At 37.0% G+C, this 18,160-nt stretch overlaps 1 protein-coding gene across 1 annotated transcript; it reads right to left on the bottom strand.

The window, feature by feature from the left end:
* Positions 1 to 14,797: 14,797 nt before the first annotated feature.
* Positions 14,798 to 16,460, bottom strand: LOC122889230 (protein farnesyltransferase/geranylgeranyltransferase type-1 subunit alpha). Its single transcript, XM_044224154.1, has one exon. It carries the CDS (start codon positions 16,458 to 16,460, stop codon positions 15,321 to 15,323), a length of 1,140 nt encoding a protein of 379 aa, XP_044080089.1. The 3' UTR covers positions 14,798 to 15,320.
* Positions 16,461 to 18,160: the final 1,700 nt, after the last annotated feature.

The raw sequence follows: 18,160 nt of genomic DNA, 5'->3' as shown, positions 1-18,160 counted from the left end.
AAAGCTTCTTCAGCTAAATCCAACATTTAGGGCACTTCAGAGTTGTTTTCTGGTGACTGGTTTTCACCTTGACTATGAGTAACACTTTCCCCTTTCCTTGAATGTTCTGTAATATTTTATTACATGCTGAGGATTTTGGATATGTTAAGGCTTTAGACTGTATTATCTTCTTCTGAAGAATGTTTAGTTTTATATTAGCATGAGATTCAGTAATTGGCTGATCACCTGAACTTGTTTACATTTGAATTTTCACCTTTTTAGGGCTAATCTGCAGAAAGGTAGTTGTGCTGCCCAAACCCTACTTGGCGTAGAATCATAGCAAGTGGTAGCAGTCTTACCTTTTTTCTGTAGAGACAAATGTTGTAGTTGGAAGCATCTAAAGAAATTGAGAATTGAGGCAAAGAATCCCAAAGAGGAGGAAACTACTTGGGAAATGAGGTACTGAATTTGTAACCTCCTCCTAAGTACAACTCTAAAGCTGCAAGCCCAGGGTGTAATTATAGTAATCCCAGCAGAAGACACCATCCAGGAAGCCAAAGAGCTGAGCCAACATTGTAACAGGCCTTCAGGAAGGAGAGAAAGAGGCTGAAGCTCAAATCCTTTGGACATAAGCATCTCAACCTTGCCTTGGAGGGCCAGAAAGACCTAAAATAAAGTAGCCTGAAAAACAAAAACAAAAACAAAAAAACTAAAAGGACATCAGCAAGATTAAGGTGATTTGCTTGCTTGCTACCTGTCAGAAGAACAGGAGGAAGATAACATTTTCCTATATCTTTTAATCTACAACGTCTAACATCTGTGGAGAGTCCAAGATGCTGGCATAGGAAGAGGCTGAAGTCACGTTTTCCTGTGTACACAACAAATATGCAGATATATATGGAACAATCCCCTTTCAAAAGAACCTGAGACCTAGATGAACAATTGCTTTGCAACAAAAGATAGAAAGACTTCACTTCAATGAGTAGGAGGGGCAGAGACATACTCTAACCAAAAATCATACCCATGTTGCTGTAACCCACAATTGGGAGTGATCTCAAACAAACGAACGAACCCCAGAGCTTTTCTCTAACGAGCAAGGGATTTGTACGTGCCAGCAGGCATCCCAACTCTTGGGTCCTACACCAAAAGGATGAGCCCTCACTATGTCTGGCTTTGAAAACCAGCAGGGATTACAGTTAGGGGAAACCTAGAGCTGTAGGGAATGAAGATTTCACAGCCTCTTAAAGTTAATAAGATTTAGGTTCCATAAAAGCTAGATCTGTCCCTTTCCTATGTCATTGGATTCCTATGTGTGTGTGTGTGTGTGTGTGTGTGTGTGTGTGTGTGTGTATGGTAAAGACAACACATATGAGACTCTGCTTCAGATTCTGGGATCCAAGATAAACAGTCTTTTCAAAAGAAAATTTTAAATGGCTAATACAAAAATAAGGAGAGGGATATGAGAGACAGTTCCTAAATTTAGGCTTCATAAGCTTCATGGGAAAACTGCCTCTACTATAAATATTCTTTTTCTCTTTTAGTACAATTTATATCTTTTTCCATTTTGCTTTGTCATTTAATTCTCATGCATCATAATTTATTTTAGTTTTTAAAATGTGTTGTTATTTTTTCTTGCAATCTAAAGAACAAAAACTAAACGGTTTTTCTAATACTAAAAGTCATACAAATTTTGGATAAAATGGATTAATTACATTTTCAGAGGTGATATCTCTAATCAAAGAACTAAATTCCTACATCCAAATTTAATGTCATCTTTTCATAGATACCGTGTACTTTTCTACATGAGATATCTGTATTTAAAAATATTTCCTTTCTTAAGACCACATGATGGCAATATAACTCCAGTGACTTAGTTTCATTTTTAGGTCCCTACATCCACAGTGATGCTGGAAGGAGTTATGATTTCCATTTTTTCAGATATCAAGAGTTTCCTATCAAATAATTTGCCAGCATTTTGCCCTAGGGTTTGGTGTTATTTATTTATTTATCTATTATTATTTTTTTTACTTTACCACAGTTTGTAACATATCCGGGTATTTTTAAAAGTTAAAGTTTTTGTTTTTGTTTTTTTAATTTTTTTTGTGAATATTGCGTTGTCTTTGGGCAAACTTGCTCAGGGTAAACCAGTCTGGTGTCAAGGGCCTTTATTAAGATAAAGGATTTTCACTGGAACATGTGACTATGGAAACACAAAGATGGCAAGAATCATTCTTATTTAGTCTCCCTTTTAACTCCATATACAGTTTCTTCAGTCATTTTCTGGAGTGTATCTTGAACAATTAGGAAGAAAGAACCACCTGATATGGTGAGCCAGAGAAACATTTGCCACAAAAAGAAATGTAAATTTGAAAGTGACAAGTGCGGTGAAGGAAAGTACAAGATTTTGACATCATATGAAGGATCTAGGAAGGTTAGTCAGACGTCAGTTGCTTAAAGCAATGCTGATTGTCCTAAAATTGGAAGGATCAGGTAGAGCTAACCAGCTGAAGTTCAATGTGGAGAAAGGAGAAAAAGTAGAATAGAACATAAAGAGTTCTGAAATTAGGCTATGCCCACATTGATACAGGGTTTAGGAAACCACAGTCTGTGGCATATTTAGACACCCCTTCAAAATAAGGGATAAGTTACCATAATTTGTAACTTCTAGTACTAAGAAAAAAGTATACAATGTTTTTTAGGCCTCCTTGGATTTTGGAAGGAACATATTGTAAAACTGGGAACTCTGATAAAGCTAACTTTGAATGCATCTCAGAGCAAGAAAATTTTCTCAGCATTTCCAAGCTGTGGTTCAGGCAACATGCCTCTTTGGCCATTTCATCTGGCAGATTCCATGATGCAAAAGGTATCTATGGTAAAGCTATCATTTTGAGCCCTAATATTGAAAGTTTTAGCACAGATTATTTGAGTTTGGGGCAACATCATGCCATCTGCAACAAAGTAACATTTTTAGCATTATATTCGACCCTAGTAGAGACAGAGTGTCTGACCCTTATACATGAAATGACTATGTGGTCAGAATATCCAATTATGAGCATGTGCTATTAGATCCCCCAAGTCAGGTAGGCTTGGCTTCATCTCAGAGTAATATGGAAGTAGCACATATGTTCATGTTCAAAAATGTCCAAGGGCAAAGGTTAGCTGAATGAGTACATGCCATGTCCCTCATGACACATAGTTCTATTGCATCAATGCATCAATACCTCTCCTTTGGCACAATTCATCTATGGCCTCATGGGGGTTTCTTATTGACTATTTGATTGAGGAGAAAAAAGTTCAAGCTTGGTATACAAATTGATTGACCTGTCATGTAGCATCAAGGAGAAAATTGCACTGTGATGCCACTGCTACCATGGGGACTTTTTAGAATATACATGATATACACTCCAAGTAAGATCTTCCCTGTGGATAGAGTTTTGTGGAGTGTTTCCAATCTTCTCATTTGTGTACAGAGAGGGGTGACACAATATAAGAATTCACATAGACTCATGAGTACTGGAAATGTCTTAACAGGTCAGAAACCCAGGATGAGCAAGATTGGAAGATGAAGTGTAAGAATATTTGAGGAAGAGGCATGCGTATGGACCTGTGGGAACTGGGACAAGCATGTGAATTGCCAATCAAAGGACATCTGGAGAGGTACTGAACAACCATATAGATAGGATAACTTTACCTGTAATGCCAGCTCTCTTCTGACCTCAGCCATCCCAGCCCAAACTAGGCTCATGAATGAAAGAAACACAGTAGCAGAAATGGAGCCTATGCCAGCAAGATGGAATCCCTCCCACCCTTACTTCTTCCTCCTGCTCAATCTGATCTAGCTATATCTGCTGCTGAATATCTGACCTGCCAGCTAAATATATCAATGCTGAGCCTCCAGAATACCACAATTCCTCAAGAAGTTCTGCCAGACACAAAGCAGGAGGTTGATTACATCATATCCTTCAATTCTAGAAAGAGCATTAATTCATACTGGCTGGAATTGTCTTATATTCCACATATGAATTATTTTTTTTCTTGCACCCAATTCTTCAGTCAGTGATACTACCTAAAGACTGACAGAATATCCAACCTGCCATAGAGGGATCTAGCATAACATTCCCTCTGACCAAAGGATTCATGTTTAAACAAGAGTTATGGCAGTGCACCATGAAAATAGGATCCTGGTCCTGAACATGCCAGATGCTAATTCTGCCACTTATCATACCTACCATAACCTGCCAGACTTACAGGGTAATGAAACTGTTTTCTGAAAATGTTGCTGAGATGCCAACTTGGAGATGACATCCTGTGTGGATGGATGGTGTACTGTATTTGGCACCTGCCTTCAGCCAATGACAATTACATGGTATTATCTCAAGTAGTACAACATACTAGTTCTGAAAAACAGATGAAGTCAGTAATGGCCCTATCATATTATTCACAATTTTTGCTTGGTATTCCAGAATTTTAGGGTTTGTAATTCTATGGTTCTGGGGGACTGGCTCCACCAAGAAACATACCTAAGTCATTTCAGAGTCATTATTTTAGACCAGTGGGCAGAAAATGAAAGCACTGTTCTGACAGGGCTAATTGAGTTTGATCATTATGCAGCAGTAAGGTAGAGGCAGGGAGGACTATCTTTGGAATTCACATTATCCACTTGAGTGTCTCTTCATATTCCTGTGTTTAACTGTAAATGGACAAATACCGCAATTATATTCTGCTAAGGGTGTGGAAATGAGAAACTCAGAACCTTTAGGGGTGAGACTCAGTTCAGTCCACCAGCCAAGTCATTGTAGGGAAGGACAAATAATTTTCCCTCACCTTTCCAGATTCTTGGCTGAGCCACACCTCTCCACCCCTAATAAAAGACAGATTAACAGGAGAGGGGAAAATTACATATGTATTTACCTGCAAGAGCACCACAAAAATAGAAGATTCAGAAGGCAGCCAGATAATTGATGATGCTTAAATACCATCCTGAGCTAAGGAAAGAGATGGGGCTCTAGGGCTTCAAAGAGGGGAAGACAACTCATGGTAAAGTGAGAAGAGGAAATATTTGGTAAACAAAAGTTGTCCTACAATGTTGATAAGTGTTTGTTAAAAAATTATCTCTGGTAATTGGTCTTCATTGGGTGTAGGCCCCCTTTTAATGTAAATTTCCTTTATAAATGTAGATTACTCTTTCAAATAGGCCACTTCTATTCTGTTTTCAGAGTTTCTCCTGTATTTCTAGTTTCTTAAAAAGCAGCTCAAAATAATCTTTATACCAAGAAGAATATTTTGGGGTAGCATAGGCTGCTACTCTTCATGACCCAAACCAGCAGAACTGCCAGCCAAAGGGTAGGGAAATTCTACAGGTGTGACCATAAAGTATGGAATCACAGCAAATCTAAATGATTTTATTGTTATTATGTTATAATACATGGTATGTTGAATATTATATGGTATGCTTTGTGAGTTTTCACTTGTTAACTATGTAAAATTTTCGTCAGTCCCTGTACTTGTAACTATGATGTGTTACTTCACTGATTTTCGTTAAAAGAAAAAAATTGCCCCTTTAGCATACCACAGATATTAAAAAGGTGATTTGGTCTGTTAAAGGAGAGACATAGAGATTCCTTATGTTACAAGGTTTTATGGCCACCATGTGGCATGAATGGTAGAGATAGGAGATAATTATTATCAGTGATAGCCTCAGAACTAGATGCAGCTGTTGGTGCTATAGTTTGGCTGACTAACCTCTTCTTGTAGATTTCCTCAGAAATTATGACCAAGCAGGTTGCTGCAGAAACTGTGCCTAAATGGAATGTACTTAATATAAGAAGCAAAAAGTCTAGGTGATACAAAGGATAGCCTGTGGCAGACACTATTGAATTCCCACTTAGATACCCTTTATTAGTAGGTGCACCCATTCTCCAAGTGCCTTGGGTGTGGACTAATAATACTTCACAGCTGCCTCTTTCTCTAGAGAATTCTACTCAGTTAAAGCCAACTCATTCATCAAGCGCCCCATCTCTACTTATTCATGAGGAGGCAGACCTCAGCCAATGACTAACTGACACAGGATATGAAAGGCTGGCTTCTTTCCCTCGAACGGGAATTAATTAGGTGTAATTTTTGCTTGAGAAATTTGCCTGTGGAATTTCCCTGTGGAATCAAGCTGAAAATATTCTTTGTTCCAACCACATACTTGTTTAGTTTTTAATCCTTACTACTCTCCTGCCTCCTTCATTCCTCTTATCTGAGACACTCCCTTCTATTAAATTACTTATATTTCTCTGTCTCTACCTAAGGAAACCTAAGACAACTGGTTAGTTTAGTGCATTTTATGTACTGATATAAAGGGTTATGTTTGTTCCTAGTTCTGTCATATTTTATTTATGCTTTCTTGTTTTATAGCTGTTGTTTTTATGTATTTCATTACATAGACTACTTTACTTTGATATGTGTGTTAGTTTCTGTTATGGCAGATAACCAGTGTAAATTTATACACTCAATCCTCCACTTTGTTAAGTAGAATCTATAAGCAGTGTCAAAATCTGAGTATTTCCTTTTCCCTGTCTTCTTTCAATTTTCTTCTCCCATAGTCTTTTTGTGAAAGCAAACAAACAAGATTTGTGAAAACATAAGATGTTCTCATGTGTACATACATACATATAAATGCAGATGTATAAATGTGTGTTTAGGTATTCCTTCTATCTGAACTCTCATTTGAAGTTAGTTAAAAATGGGCTTAGATAAATGTTTGAAAAAAATGCTATCTTAATTCAGGAACAGAATGCCATCAAATATCAATAATTGTATAATGCCATCAAATATCAATAATTGTATAAATATACTTTCTCATATAAAACTACTTTTGTTTCATTATTTTGGGGGGATACTGAATTATAAATATTATTTGTCTTCCATATCTACTATTTTTTTCTCTATAACTCTCAACTTTGTGTAATTTTTCTTTTTTTTTTTTTAAAGATTTTATTTATTTATTTGACAGAGAGAAATCACAAGTAGATGGAGAGGCAGGCAGAGAGAGAGAGGGAAGCAGGCTCCCCGCTGAGCAGAGAGCCCGATGTGGGACTCGATCCCAGGACCCTGAGATCATGACCTGAGCTGAAGGGAGCGGCTTAACCCACTGAGCCACCCAGGCGCCCCAACTTTGTGTAATTTTTCTCACATTTTTTAGTTCTAATCAATTAACCCTTACTGTGTTTAGTGGAGTTTCCTCCCCTTTGTGTTGCTTCTGATATGTACCTTCATTTACATAATTTTATTATTTTCCTCTCCTACTTCTTTCCTAAACCCTAAAGTATGCATTTCATCTCCTTCTGTTATCAAAAAATCTCTTCCCTGAGTTCTGTTTTCTTTGCTTTGAGTTCTTGTTTTATAATAAATATTTCATTATTTCTCCTACTTATTTCAGATTTATTTTTCTGTATTTTTTTAAGATTTTATTTATTTATTTGACAGACAGAGATCACAAGGCAGGCAGAGAGAGAGAGGAGGAAACAGTCTCCCTGCTGAGCAGAGAGCCCCATGTGGGTCTTTTTAAAATGGAACCTTAGGTCACTAATTTTAGACCTTTTTTATTTTAACAAAAGCACTTAAAGTGTTTATTTTTCTCTAAGCACTGCTTTAGCTGTATTTTACACATTTCAATATATTGTATAGGTATCATCCTATTTGAAATATATTCTGATTTCAATTGTAATTTTTGTATGCTTCATGGGTTACTTAGAGTATGTCACATAATTCCCAATTGGGGTGGCTTATTCCTCGATATCTGCTATTCTAATTTATAAGTCCATTGTTTCTAGTACACATACTCCGAGTGGTTTTGATTCTTATTATTGAAATAAGAATCGGCCATTTTTATGGCCCAGCATATAGACTATCTTGATGAATTTAGTATGTGCATTTAAAAATCATGCTCTGGGGGCACCTGGGTGGCTCAGTGGGTTAAAGCCTCTGCCTTCGGCTCAGGTCACAATCCCAGGATCCTGGGACCGGGCCCCACGTCGAGCTCTCTGCTCAGCGGGGAGCCTGCTTCCTCCTCTGTCTCTCTGCCTGCCTCTCTGCCTACTTGTGATCTCTCTCTCTGTGTCAAATAAATAAATAAAATCTTTAAAAAAATAAAAATAAAAATCATGCTCTGTAGTTGTTGGGTATAGCATCCTATAATTATCTACTAGATTGTGTTACATAGAATAATGGTTTCCAAAGATGTAAACATCCACATCTTTGAAAACTGTAACTCCGTTACCATTTGTGACAAAGGGGAACTGAAGATCTGATTAAGTTAAGGATTTTTTGATGAGGATATTTTCCTGGATTATTTGCCAGGACCCAAAGAAATCACAAGGGTCCTAATGAGAGGGAAGGAACTAGTTAAGGAAAAAAGGCAGCCTAATAACAAAGGCAGAGAAGTGTGTAAACGTATTAAGCTGCTGGCTTTGAAGGGGCCAAGCACTAAGGAATGCAAGGAGCCTCTAGAAGCTGAAAAAGGTAATAGAACTCTTAGAGCCTCAAGAGGAGGTTCAGCCTAGATAACAGCTGAATTTTTTGTTGTTGTTTACATAGTAAAATCTATTTTGGACTTTTTATTCCCAGAACTGTCAGATAAAAATTTTATTGTTTTAAGCCATTGTGGTTTTTTTTGTTTGTTTGTTTGTTTTGGGGGGGGGTTTGTTTGTTTGTTCATTTGTTTTTAACAAGAGAAGGAGTGTGTGTGCACTCTAGTAGGCAGGGGAAGGATGGGGGGAGGAGCAGTGGGAAAGGGAAAAAGAATCTTAAGCAGGCTCCAAGCACAGCATGGAACTGATGTGGGGCTCAATCTCAGGATCCTGAGATCAGGTCCTGAGCTAAAATCAAGAGTCAGAGGCTCACCTGACTGAGCCACTCAGGTGCCCTGATTTTTTTTTTTTAATAATTTGCTACAGAAGTAATAATTTATATATAAGTCAAGGGGCTTATTATTAGTGTTCAGATGAACTTTATTTTACCAAGTTTGCCTAGTTGTTCTTTCAGTTTCTCAGAGAAGAATGTTAAAATCCTTATGGCTGTCGAATTGTCTTTTTGTTCCTTTAATTCTGACACTTTTTATTTTATGTAAATTGAAGCTCTATTATTAGATACATAGATATTTATGGTTGGATTTCCACTACAAATTCTGTCTTGAGCAGCAAGTCATATCTCAACTTAGCTATCTTATATTTAACTGAGGTCGTTTCCATTTCTGCATGTTTCTGAGGTTAGCCAGAAATTACCAACAGAATTTAGAGTTTGTCTGTTTGACTGTCTCCTATGCAGGATTCCCATCTCTGTTTCCAAAGTGTGGCTGCCCTGAGTGCTATCTTGTTTTTCACCACACAGACTAGAACCCTTGTATAAAAGTTTTAATTGCCCCATTCACCTGTGCTGCCTTCTGCCTGACCTCAACTAATGCCATTAAAATGGGTACTTAGCCCATATAATTCCTTTTTGCAAATATTGATTCCCCTCCAGAATCTGTTAATGTAACCTAATCATAGGAATGATAACTTTTCATATTTACAGTTATCATCCACACCCAAGGGGAGGATTATATCAGGCATGTACACTGGAGGGGGGAGAATATTGGGGGACTACTTAGAATTCTATCTGCCAATAATTGCTATGCAAAAAGTAAAGTCAACCCTTCGAATTTTTACACAAATCCCACGCCATGATTAAGAACCCGTCACAAGTTTCATTTCCTTTCTCCATCATGTTATCAACTTGTAAGATAATAAGATATTTAGATGCATTTATACTCTAAAGAATAAAAAATAATGCTGTTATTATATTTATTTCCTCATATTTAGGAAATAAATTTAGGGGATTAGGGCATTTTTTTCTTTTGAGTTCTATTCTCTATTTTTACTTCTTTATCTTCACTGCTTCATCCCTGACCACACATCAACTACCCTTTTTAAATTGTACTTTCCTTTTGTTTTCTTTCCTTGTGAATAATGCTTATATATTGTAATACTTACACCTGTAAGTACACTATAGTATACTTAAGGCAAGTTGACTGTTTAGTGTTATGTGTGTGTGTGTGTTTTTAATGTATTTACTTGAGAGAGAGGGAGAGAGAGAGAACATAAACAGAGGCCTGGGGGGAATGGAGCCAGTAGGGCAGGTAAGGTGAGTGCAGAGGGAGAGGGAAAGAGGTAAATCTCAAGCAAACTGCCTGCTGAGGGACGCCTGGGTGGCTCAGTTGGTTGGGCAGCTGCCTTCGGCTCAGGTCATGATCCCAGCGTCCTGGGATTGAGTCCCACATCGGGCTCCTTGCTCGGCAGGGAGCCTGCTTCTCCCTCTGAAAAAAAAAAGAAAAAAGAAAAAAAAAAAAACTGCCTGCTGAGTGCAAAGCCTAATACAGGGCTCAATCGCAGGACCCTGAAGTCATGACTTGAGCCAAAATCAAGAGGCAGACACTCAACTGACTGAGCCACCTTGTTTAGTATTTTTAAAACCAAATTGAGTTCATTTTCTAAAATTGCAAGTGTAAATTGATTCCATGGATTTATAAGTTATTTGAAAAAAAATTACTGTGATATGTAAACTAGAAGCATTCTAAAAGTATTAAAAACAGTTTCCAATAATTATTCTTTAGATCTGAGAAAGCTGTGTACAATTTACACTATTCTTCTTAGGAATGTTATTGAAAAGACAGTACACTGTAGCTTTCATGTAGCTTTGGGGGTGTTTACAATGCTGTATTATTGCTCAGGGATCAGCTTTGTTCTACCCAAGAACACAAGATACACATCCTTTTAAGACAGTTTCCTTATCTATTTGAACCCTTAAAGCTACTGTTTTAAACTAATTCCATAACACTTTTTAAAAGATTTTATTTATTTATTTGAGAGAGAGAGAAGGTGCAAGCTGGAGGTGGGGCAGAGGGACAAGCAGACTCCCAGCTGAGTGCAGAGCATTTGGGCGGCTTGATCCCAGGACCCTGAGATCCTGACCTGAGGTGAAGTCAGATGCTTAACCAACTGAAGCCACCCAGGTGCCCCTAATTCCATAATATTAAAAAACCTGATAAGTTCTTAAACTTGAGCCAGTTGATAGGGCTCAATGTCCAGGAATAAGATCAATTTTAAGTACTTCATTTATTTTAACATAATAATTCTTGTCCTACATCTACTAAGATACTTGGTAATGAAAAACAATCCAAATTAATGAAGTAGTGAAAATTCTGACTTTCACACCTATGAACATTGCTTTTTATGTTTGTTTTAAGATTTTATTTATTTACTTGGGGGAGAAGGAGAATGCGCACAGGTTGGAGAGAGTTCAAGCAGTGGGGAGGGGCAGAGAGAGGGGGAGAAGCAGACTCCCCACTGAGCAGAGAGCCTGATGTGGAGCTCAATCCTGGGAACCTGGGATCAGGACCTGAACCAAAGACAGATGTTTAACCAAGTGAGCCACCCAGGTGCCCCTGAACATTGCTTTTGTCAAATTACAAAACTAAAACAATTAAAAAAGAGTTGATGTCCTTTATTCAAGGGAAAACAATCCATGTAGTAGGGAAGTACAGTGCTTCACAAGCAGTAGTGCACTCTTCTAGAGGGAATTTGGATAAGAGTTTTATAGAGGCATGCAGAAACATGGCATGATTGGCTAGGAGTTCAGGTTTGTTTTTGTTGTTGTTATTTGTTTGTATTAAATAAGGCTACAGGTCCTATTTTCTAGGGTAGGGTAAGCTAGCTAAAGCTGAGCTGGAGGTTTGTTGATTGGTATGTGTTAGGTTTTCTTGATGTTTTCCAGAAGTGCATGCTGATTTAGGTTTAGATTTGCAATGTAGGCCAGGCCACTGATGCAGCCATTGGATTGGGGGTCCTGATATTTGCATTAACTTAATTACTTTTGTAGTAGCTGCATAAACTTGTATCATTTCAGTGGTACAAGTGACTTAATTTTTCAGATGAGAAAAGTGAGGCTGTGAAACAATCAAACTAGAGGATTACAGAGTCAGATTAAGCAGTTTCAATAGATCTTTACTCCCAGTTCATCCTCTTTCCACCATTGTTCAAAACATATCTATAAGGCTATACATAACTTTTATAAATTGACCCACTAAGAATTTAAAACCATTCTTGGTAAAATGAATAAGACTCCCTAATTCAAAGTTAGCTTTGATAAAAGTCTAACAAACCTACCTACTACTAGGATTCCTCAGATGTTTCAATTTCGAAAATACTAGTTGCAATGGAAAAGTGAACAAACGTGCTTAACTTTTTTTTTTTAAAGATTTTATTTATTTATTTGACAGAGAGAGATCACAAGTAGGCAGAGAGAGAGAGGAGGAAGCAGGCTCCCCACTGAGCAGAGAGCCCGATGCGGGACTCGATCCCAGGACCCCGAGATCATGACCTGAGCCGAAGGCAGTGGCCCAACCCACTGTGCCACCCAGGCGCCCCCGTGCTTAACTTCTTTTGCCGTTTGCTTTAGCTATAACCCTTTCTTCTCTCAAAGGTCTTTCCCACTACCAGGCCCTTTAACCTACTGACACAGTTAGCCTTTCTCAGAAATTGGTTGATCTATACTTTTCCTGGCAAGGTGCAGAGACAGTCGATATTTAATTGAATTCTGAATTGGGATTATGTATATTACTTAAACCTGAACTTTTTAATGAGGAAGGTGAGGTGGGGAGGCAGCAGGGTTGATATACTAAACTCCCAAATAGGTCTCTTTTTTTTTCTTCTTTCTCTCTTTGCCTATTTATCTGGGAAATACACCCTGGAGTAGCCTTTTTTTTTTTTTTTTAAAGATTTTATTTATTTATTTGACAGAGAGACTGCAAGAGAAGGAACACAAGTAGGTGAGTGGGACAGAGAGAAGCAGGTTCCTGCAGAGTAGGGAGGACATGAGGTTTGATCTCAGGACCCTGGGATCATGGCCTACGCAGAAGGCAGATGCTCCACCCAGGTGCCCTAGTCTTAGAAGTCTGTAAAATGGTGGCAGAATATCTAAGAAATGAACAAATGTTTGAATATTTTAAAAAATGTATTTAATCTGTACAGACTAAATTTGTTTTCTTTCTAATATTTAGTAAACACTCCAAACATGTATTAAAAATTATTTATATGAATGTAGTTGAATGACTTTGCCTATAAAATTTAATTTAGAGGATGAGATATCTTGGATAAAAGAAAATGCATGGACTCAGAATAATTGATTATGTTCCTTGACTCCTTATAATCTCAGTGTGTCCTTGGACAAATTAATTACTCTCACTTTGCAGTTTTCTCTGAAGTGCAAAAGGATACTCAAATATAATTACCTAATTTGGTTGTATTAAACAAGGAAAGTATATGTAGAATATTTAGAAGTTTTTTTTAACTTTAGATATTTTTATTAACAGAGTTCCCTTTTGGGCCTCATGTCCTAATGTTTTTTAACTCCTAGATTAATGGTTCTATGAATTTAAGTCACATAATTTATTCTCTTGTAGACTGATAGATGACAAACCAATTTCTAATCATGAACAGTAGTCATCCACTTGCCTTTAAATGGGGGTACATATATTTGAAAATAGTTTTATGTGTCTGTAGTACAATATGTGTTTGTCCAACTTTTAAGTTAAGATTTTATTATTGTTATCATAATTTAATTCTTACTGTCTAGTCTTCCCAATATCTACCAATACCTTATATCTGAAAGAGTGAAATATTTAAAGAATGAATGTCCTAAAGACAATCAGATACTTGACAAAGATACAATGATCAAAGAATCATTAACCTCTTTCAATTTCATACAAACATTTATATTCCATAAAAGGAGAGTTTCTTTGCTTAGAGTTAGTTTAGATACAATTAAAAATTTTAATAATTATTTTATATTATGTTAAAATCCCCTACAACCTCTTTCTTAAAACTTTTTTTTTTTTTAAGTCTACTTGTATGACTAGAAACCAACATCTGAAAAAGACACATTTGAAATTGGTCATCTTAGTCAGAGAAAATAATTAGTTGGATACTGTTAGTTACTTAGTTCTATGTTAAATGCTGGGAGAGACACTGAATAAAATTATATAATTTAAGTGAATAAATGAATAATATTTATGTTAAAAATGCACAAAAATGTGGAATTGTTTATAAATAAAATACTCTGCTAGAAATTCAGTATTTTAGGCATACAGAAAAAAGGAACTAAGCAATTAAGTGAAGAAGTTGGGGGAGGGAGAGTCCATGGAGGCCTTCAGGTTCTCAGGTCTGAATGTGAGAAGTGTTGGAGAGGGAATTTGTTTTTTCTTTTAGCTCAAGATATATGGTATTGTGACAGAAATGTGGTATCCACTGGAGTAAATGCAGGAGACCAGGATGAAGGGTTGAAGTTTAGTGAGAATTTTAACTGAGGAGTGAGACCCTCCCAGTCATTAACATTGAGTTTGAAAGATGAATGTAAATGTAGTTTCAATAAAAATAAGTTGAATAAACATAAATTTTTTTAAATGGTTATGATCCTAAACTATTTTTCTTAAATTTTTATTTTTATTTTTGAATGAAAACTAGATCAAACCACAGTGATACGTTGTTTTAGTCTTCTCTGGCTGCTATAACAAATTACCATACTAGATAGGGTGACTTAACAGATTACTGTTTTTCATAGTTTTTCATTACTGAAAAATTACTGTTTTTCATAGGAGGCTGGGAAAACCAAGGTACTAGCAGAGTTGGTTCAGAGCGAGAACCTTATTTTGGGCTTGTAAACGGCCACTATCTCTATGTGTCCTCAAATGGCAGAGAGGGAGAGCAAGAACATGGAAGCAAGCTCTGGTCTCTTCCTCTTCTTTTTTTTTTTTTTTTAGGATACATCTATAATTTTATTACAAAATCATTCTTTTGGCATTAGTTGGTTACAGTGATAGCAAGATACTGTGAGTGTGACATAGCAGCTCTAATGTAACATTGCATTCCCTGCTTCCTGAACCCAAATTTAAGTTATCTTATATCCATTACATACAAGTTACCTGCGTTCATTAATGGTGCAAATCCTGATGCATAGTTCCTTTAGGGAGGAGCTGATGCTAAGGGATTAGAGTAAATGTTGGTAAGTCTACAAAAGTTCCTTCATGAGACTTTCTGTTTCTTCTCCCTCCCCCCAAATTACTTTGCTTTAGAATCAAATTACTAGTCTGAATAGCAGCAGCACCCAAGGAGCATCACACTTAGTTCTTGTTAAAAAGCAATTACCTGTGCAATTACACGTTTTACACCACAGGCAAAGGGAATGACTGCTTTAGTTTTAAACTCCTGCATTAGAGTCTCTTAAAAAAATAAAAGCATTCCATTGAGTTCTTCCAGATGGTGTTATTGCTGTACATTTGTTGGTGGGTCACTCTCTGTGCTGTGTTTACTTTGAAGGGATCTTCCAATATATCTCCAATATTCCTTTCTTATAGTGTCCTTTTCTTTAGCTAGAATTTCACACAACTCTAATGCTTTATTAAGAATGTCCTCCTTGTTGTCACATTGGTTTTCTAGCATGTCTTCATAGATATCCACGAGAAAGGCAATTAGGTAAGGGGAACTGTGACTTGGTTGTAAATCAAGTAACTGATTTAACAGATTCGGATATTTGGAAAGACCACGATCCTGTAAAATCCCTTTCAAATAGTTCCATGCACTTTCATTATGTGGTACTAGTTTGATCATTTCCAGAGTGTACTGGACTTCTCTCTCCAATATAGCACGATCATTATAGCCAGTGGTGTTAGAAATTACAAAGTATCTTTGGTTCCAGACAGAGTTATTTCTCACATCCTCTTTAAGAAGTTGGTCTACATACTGCAGCTCATTATCCCAAAGTTTAAATTCCTGAATAACCCATTGTCGATGTTGCCAGGCATGATAATTCTTTGCATCCTGATTAAGAATATCAGCAATAAACTCAAGCTCCTGAGATGGATCTTTTAGCCATTCCACTAAAACTCGCCTATGGTGCCAAACTTGATAGTTTTTGGGCTGTTCCTCAATTATTGCAGTGATGTAGTTCATTTCCTCATGTAGATCCTTTTGCAGTGACTTTAAGAGAACTCTCCGAAAATGCCAAACTGTATAATTGGCTGCATTTAACTCAATAGCATCTCTGGTTAGTTTAAAAGCTCGTTCACTTCTTTCATCACGCTGCAGAACAGCCCGGAAATAATCATAAACATCTCTAAATTTTTCACTGTAAATGATCTGGACCACTGGATTGGGGCCATCATTCTGCGGTACTGGATCTATATCAGCCCATTCTGCTCTGTCCCTGTACAGGACATAGGTGGGCGAGTCCAGGCTCAGGAACCCGTCGTCCATAGGGGACGCCACTGCTTCTCCGGGCTCAGCCGCCATAGCTTCTTCCTGCTGCTGCTGGGGCGGCGGAGGGTGTGGCTGGGGCGGTGGCGGCTCCGGCTGACCAGACTCGCTGCCCTGCGCAGCCTCCCCAACCCCCTCCGTGGCGGCCATCTCGCCTGGTCTCTTCCTCTTCTAATGATACTAATCTCATCATGGAACCCTACCCAGATGACCTCATCTAAAATTAGTTACCTCCCATAGGCCCCTCTTCTAACTGCCGTCATCACTTGGAAAGTTAGGGCTTTGAAAGTTGAGGGTAGTGCAAATATTCAGTCCATAATGTGCGTTGAAGGATAATGTACTCAATATCTGTGTAACCTGACAGGTTCCACAATTATGTAAACAATGTAATATTTGTGCATGGTTATACAAGGATGAACAAGAATCAAAATCTTTTAGGATAAGAGATAATTTGTGCCTAAAATCATAGCTAAAAATATCTCAAGTATAAGTTGCAGATTCCATAACTCTTATTGTAAGGGAACTTCAATATTATCCCCCACCCAATAGATTTTTTTATATAAAACAGAATATCTCAGGAAGTAAAGGAGACAATAACTTAATACAAGTGTGAGGTTATTCTGATAAATGCTGAGGAACAACGGGTCAGCAGGAGCCTATTCCCTGGTGCAAGTAAAGGCAACTCCCCAACTGCACTCTATCAAGTAGACAGAATAAGGACTTAAATGGTCCTTCCCTTGTCAGTGGCCTGGTTCAGGGAGGAAGGGGGAAGGGGTTTACTGGAAAACTATACAAATTTCCAAGTCAGGATATACAGACTGCAAATATGTAATAGATATAACCCTGATTTTATTCATTTCTTTCATGGGATTAAATAAATTTTCAGTTTTAATAATCCCATTTAAATTCTATAATCATGAAAAGGAGAAGATTAAAAATTTAAATATGAAAGTTGTAGCTTTGAAATGGTTCCTGTTTTTGAATAATTTTAATCACAAAGAATTTCTTCTAATGTGATGCACATAATTTCATAAAAATAATGGAATATCTGTCAGACTGAAAAATTTTTTTCTTGGATGGAATTTAGTGTAGGGTGCAGTGCCCTTTACATTTCCACCAAGAAAAATATATTAAAATATTTTTTTAAACATTGAGGTTGACAGAATATTTTTTTGTAATTAAATAATCTTCCTAGAATATGGTAAAACTCAGTGTATGCTAGAAAGTAGATTTTGTGAAGTATGCAATTTATTTTGTGGTAGTATACACTATTTTATAAATCTCAGCCATTTACTTAGGCAATGTTATGAATGCTCTCTAATGTGGGTGTCTGAAGAATGTACTGTGTTAGATGCCAGATAACCTCGTTTTGATTCCATTTAAGTTATTCTTGGGATTACCCTAAAATCAGTAGGTGAACAAAGAATTGTAAGGAAAGTCTTAGGAATATTTAATAATACTGACTGTGAGAAATATGTATCCTCAACTATATGAAGAAATTTTGCACTATCTTAGCAATGTGAGACAAAACAGTATAGGATGAAGCCTGTGTAATATTTGTATTATGTGCTGTGCACTGCTCCTATGTCTACATTTTCTAGAAGTACTCCTTAGACTAGGCTATCTTACATTAAGTGAGCTAAATTACATTAAGAAGTTTGCCCAGTAATTGATATATAGTTGGCAAATCAAATGTCATTTCCCTTTTCCCACACTTAAATAACTTGGTAACTCAGCCTTTGTTTAAATATGTAGTATAAGCATATTTGTATCACATTGAAGACATTTAAAAATAAATTTTATTTAAAGTAACAAATTTGGAGGGGGCGCCTGAATGGCTCAGTCATTGA

Source organism: Neovison vison, chromosome 11, assembly GCF_020171115.1.
Source record: "Neovison vison isolate M4711 chromosome 11, ASM_NN_V1, whole genome shotgun sequence".
In the NCBI taxonomy this organism is placed as follows: domain Eukaryota; kingdom Metazoa; phylum Chordata; class Mammalia; order Carnivora; family Mustelidae; genus Neogale; species Neogale vison.
Note: the sequence above shows the minus strand (reverse complement) of the source record. Positions and strands in the feature narration are given on the sequence as shown.

What these genes read in the sequence shown, in the direction of transcription:
- LOC122889230 (XM_044224154.1), bottom strand. Translation starts at nt 16,460, where the DNA reads ATGGCCGCCACGGAGGGGGTTGGGGAGGCTGCGCAGGGCAGCGAGTCT.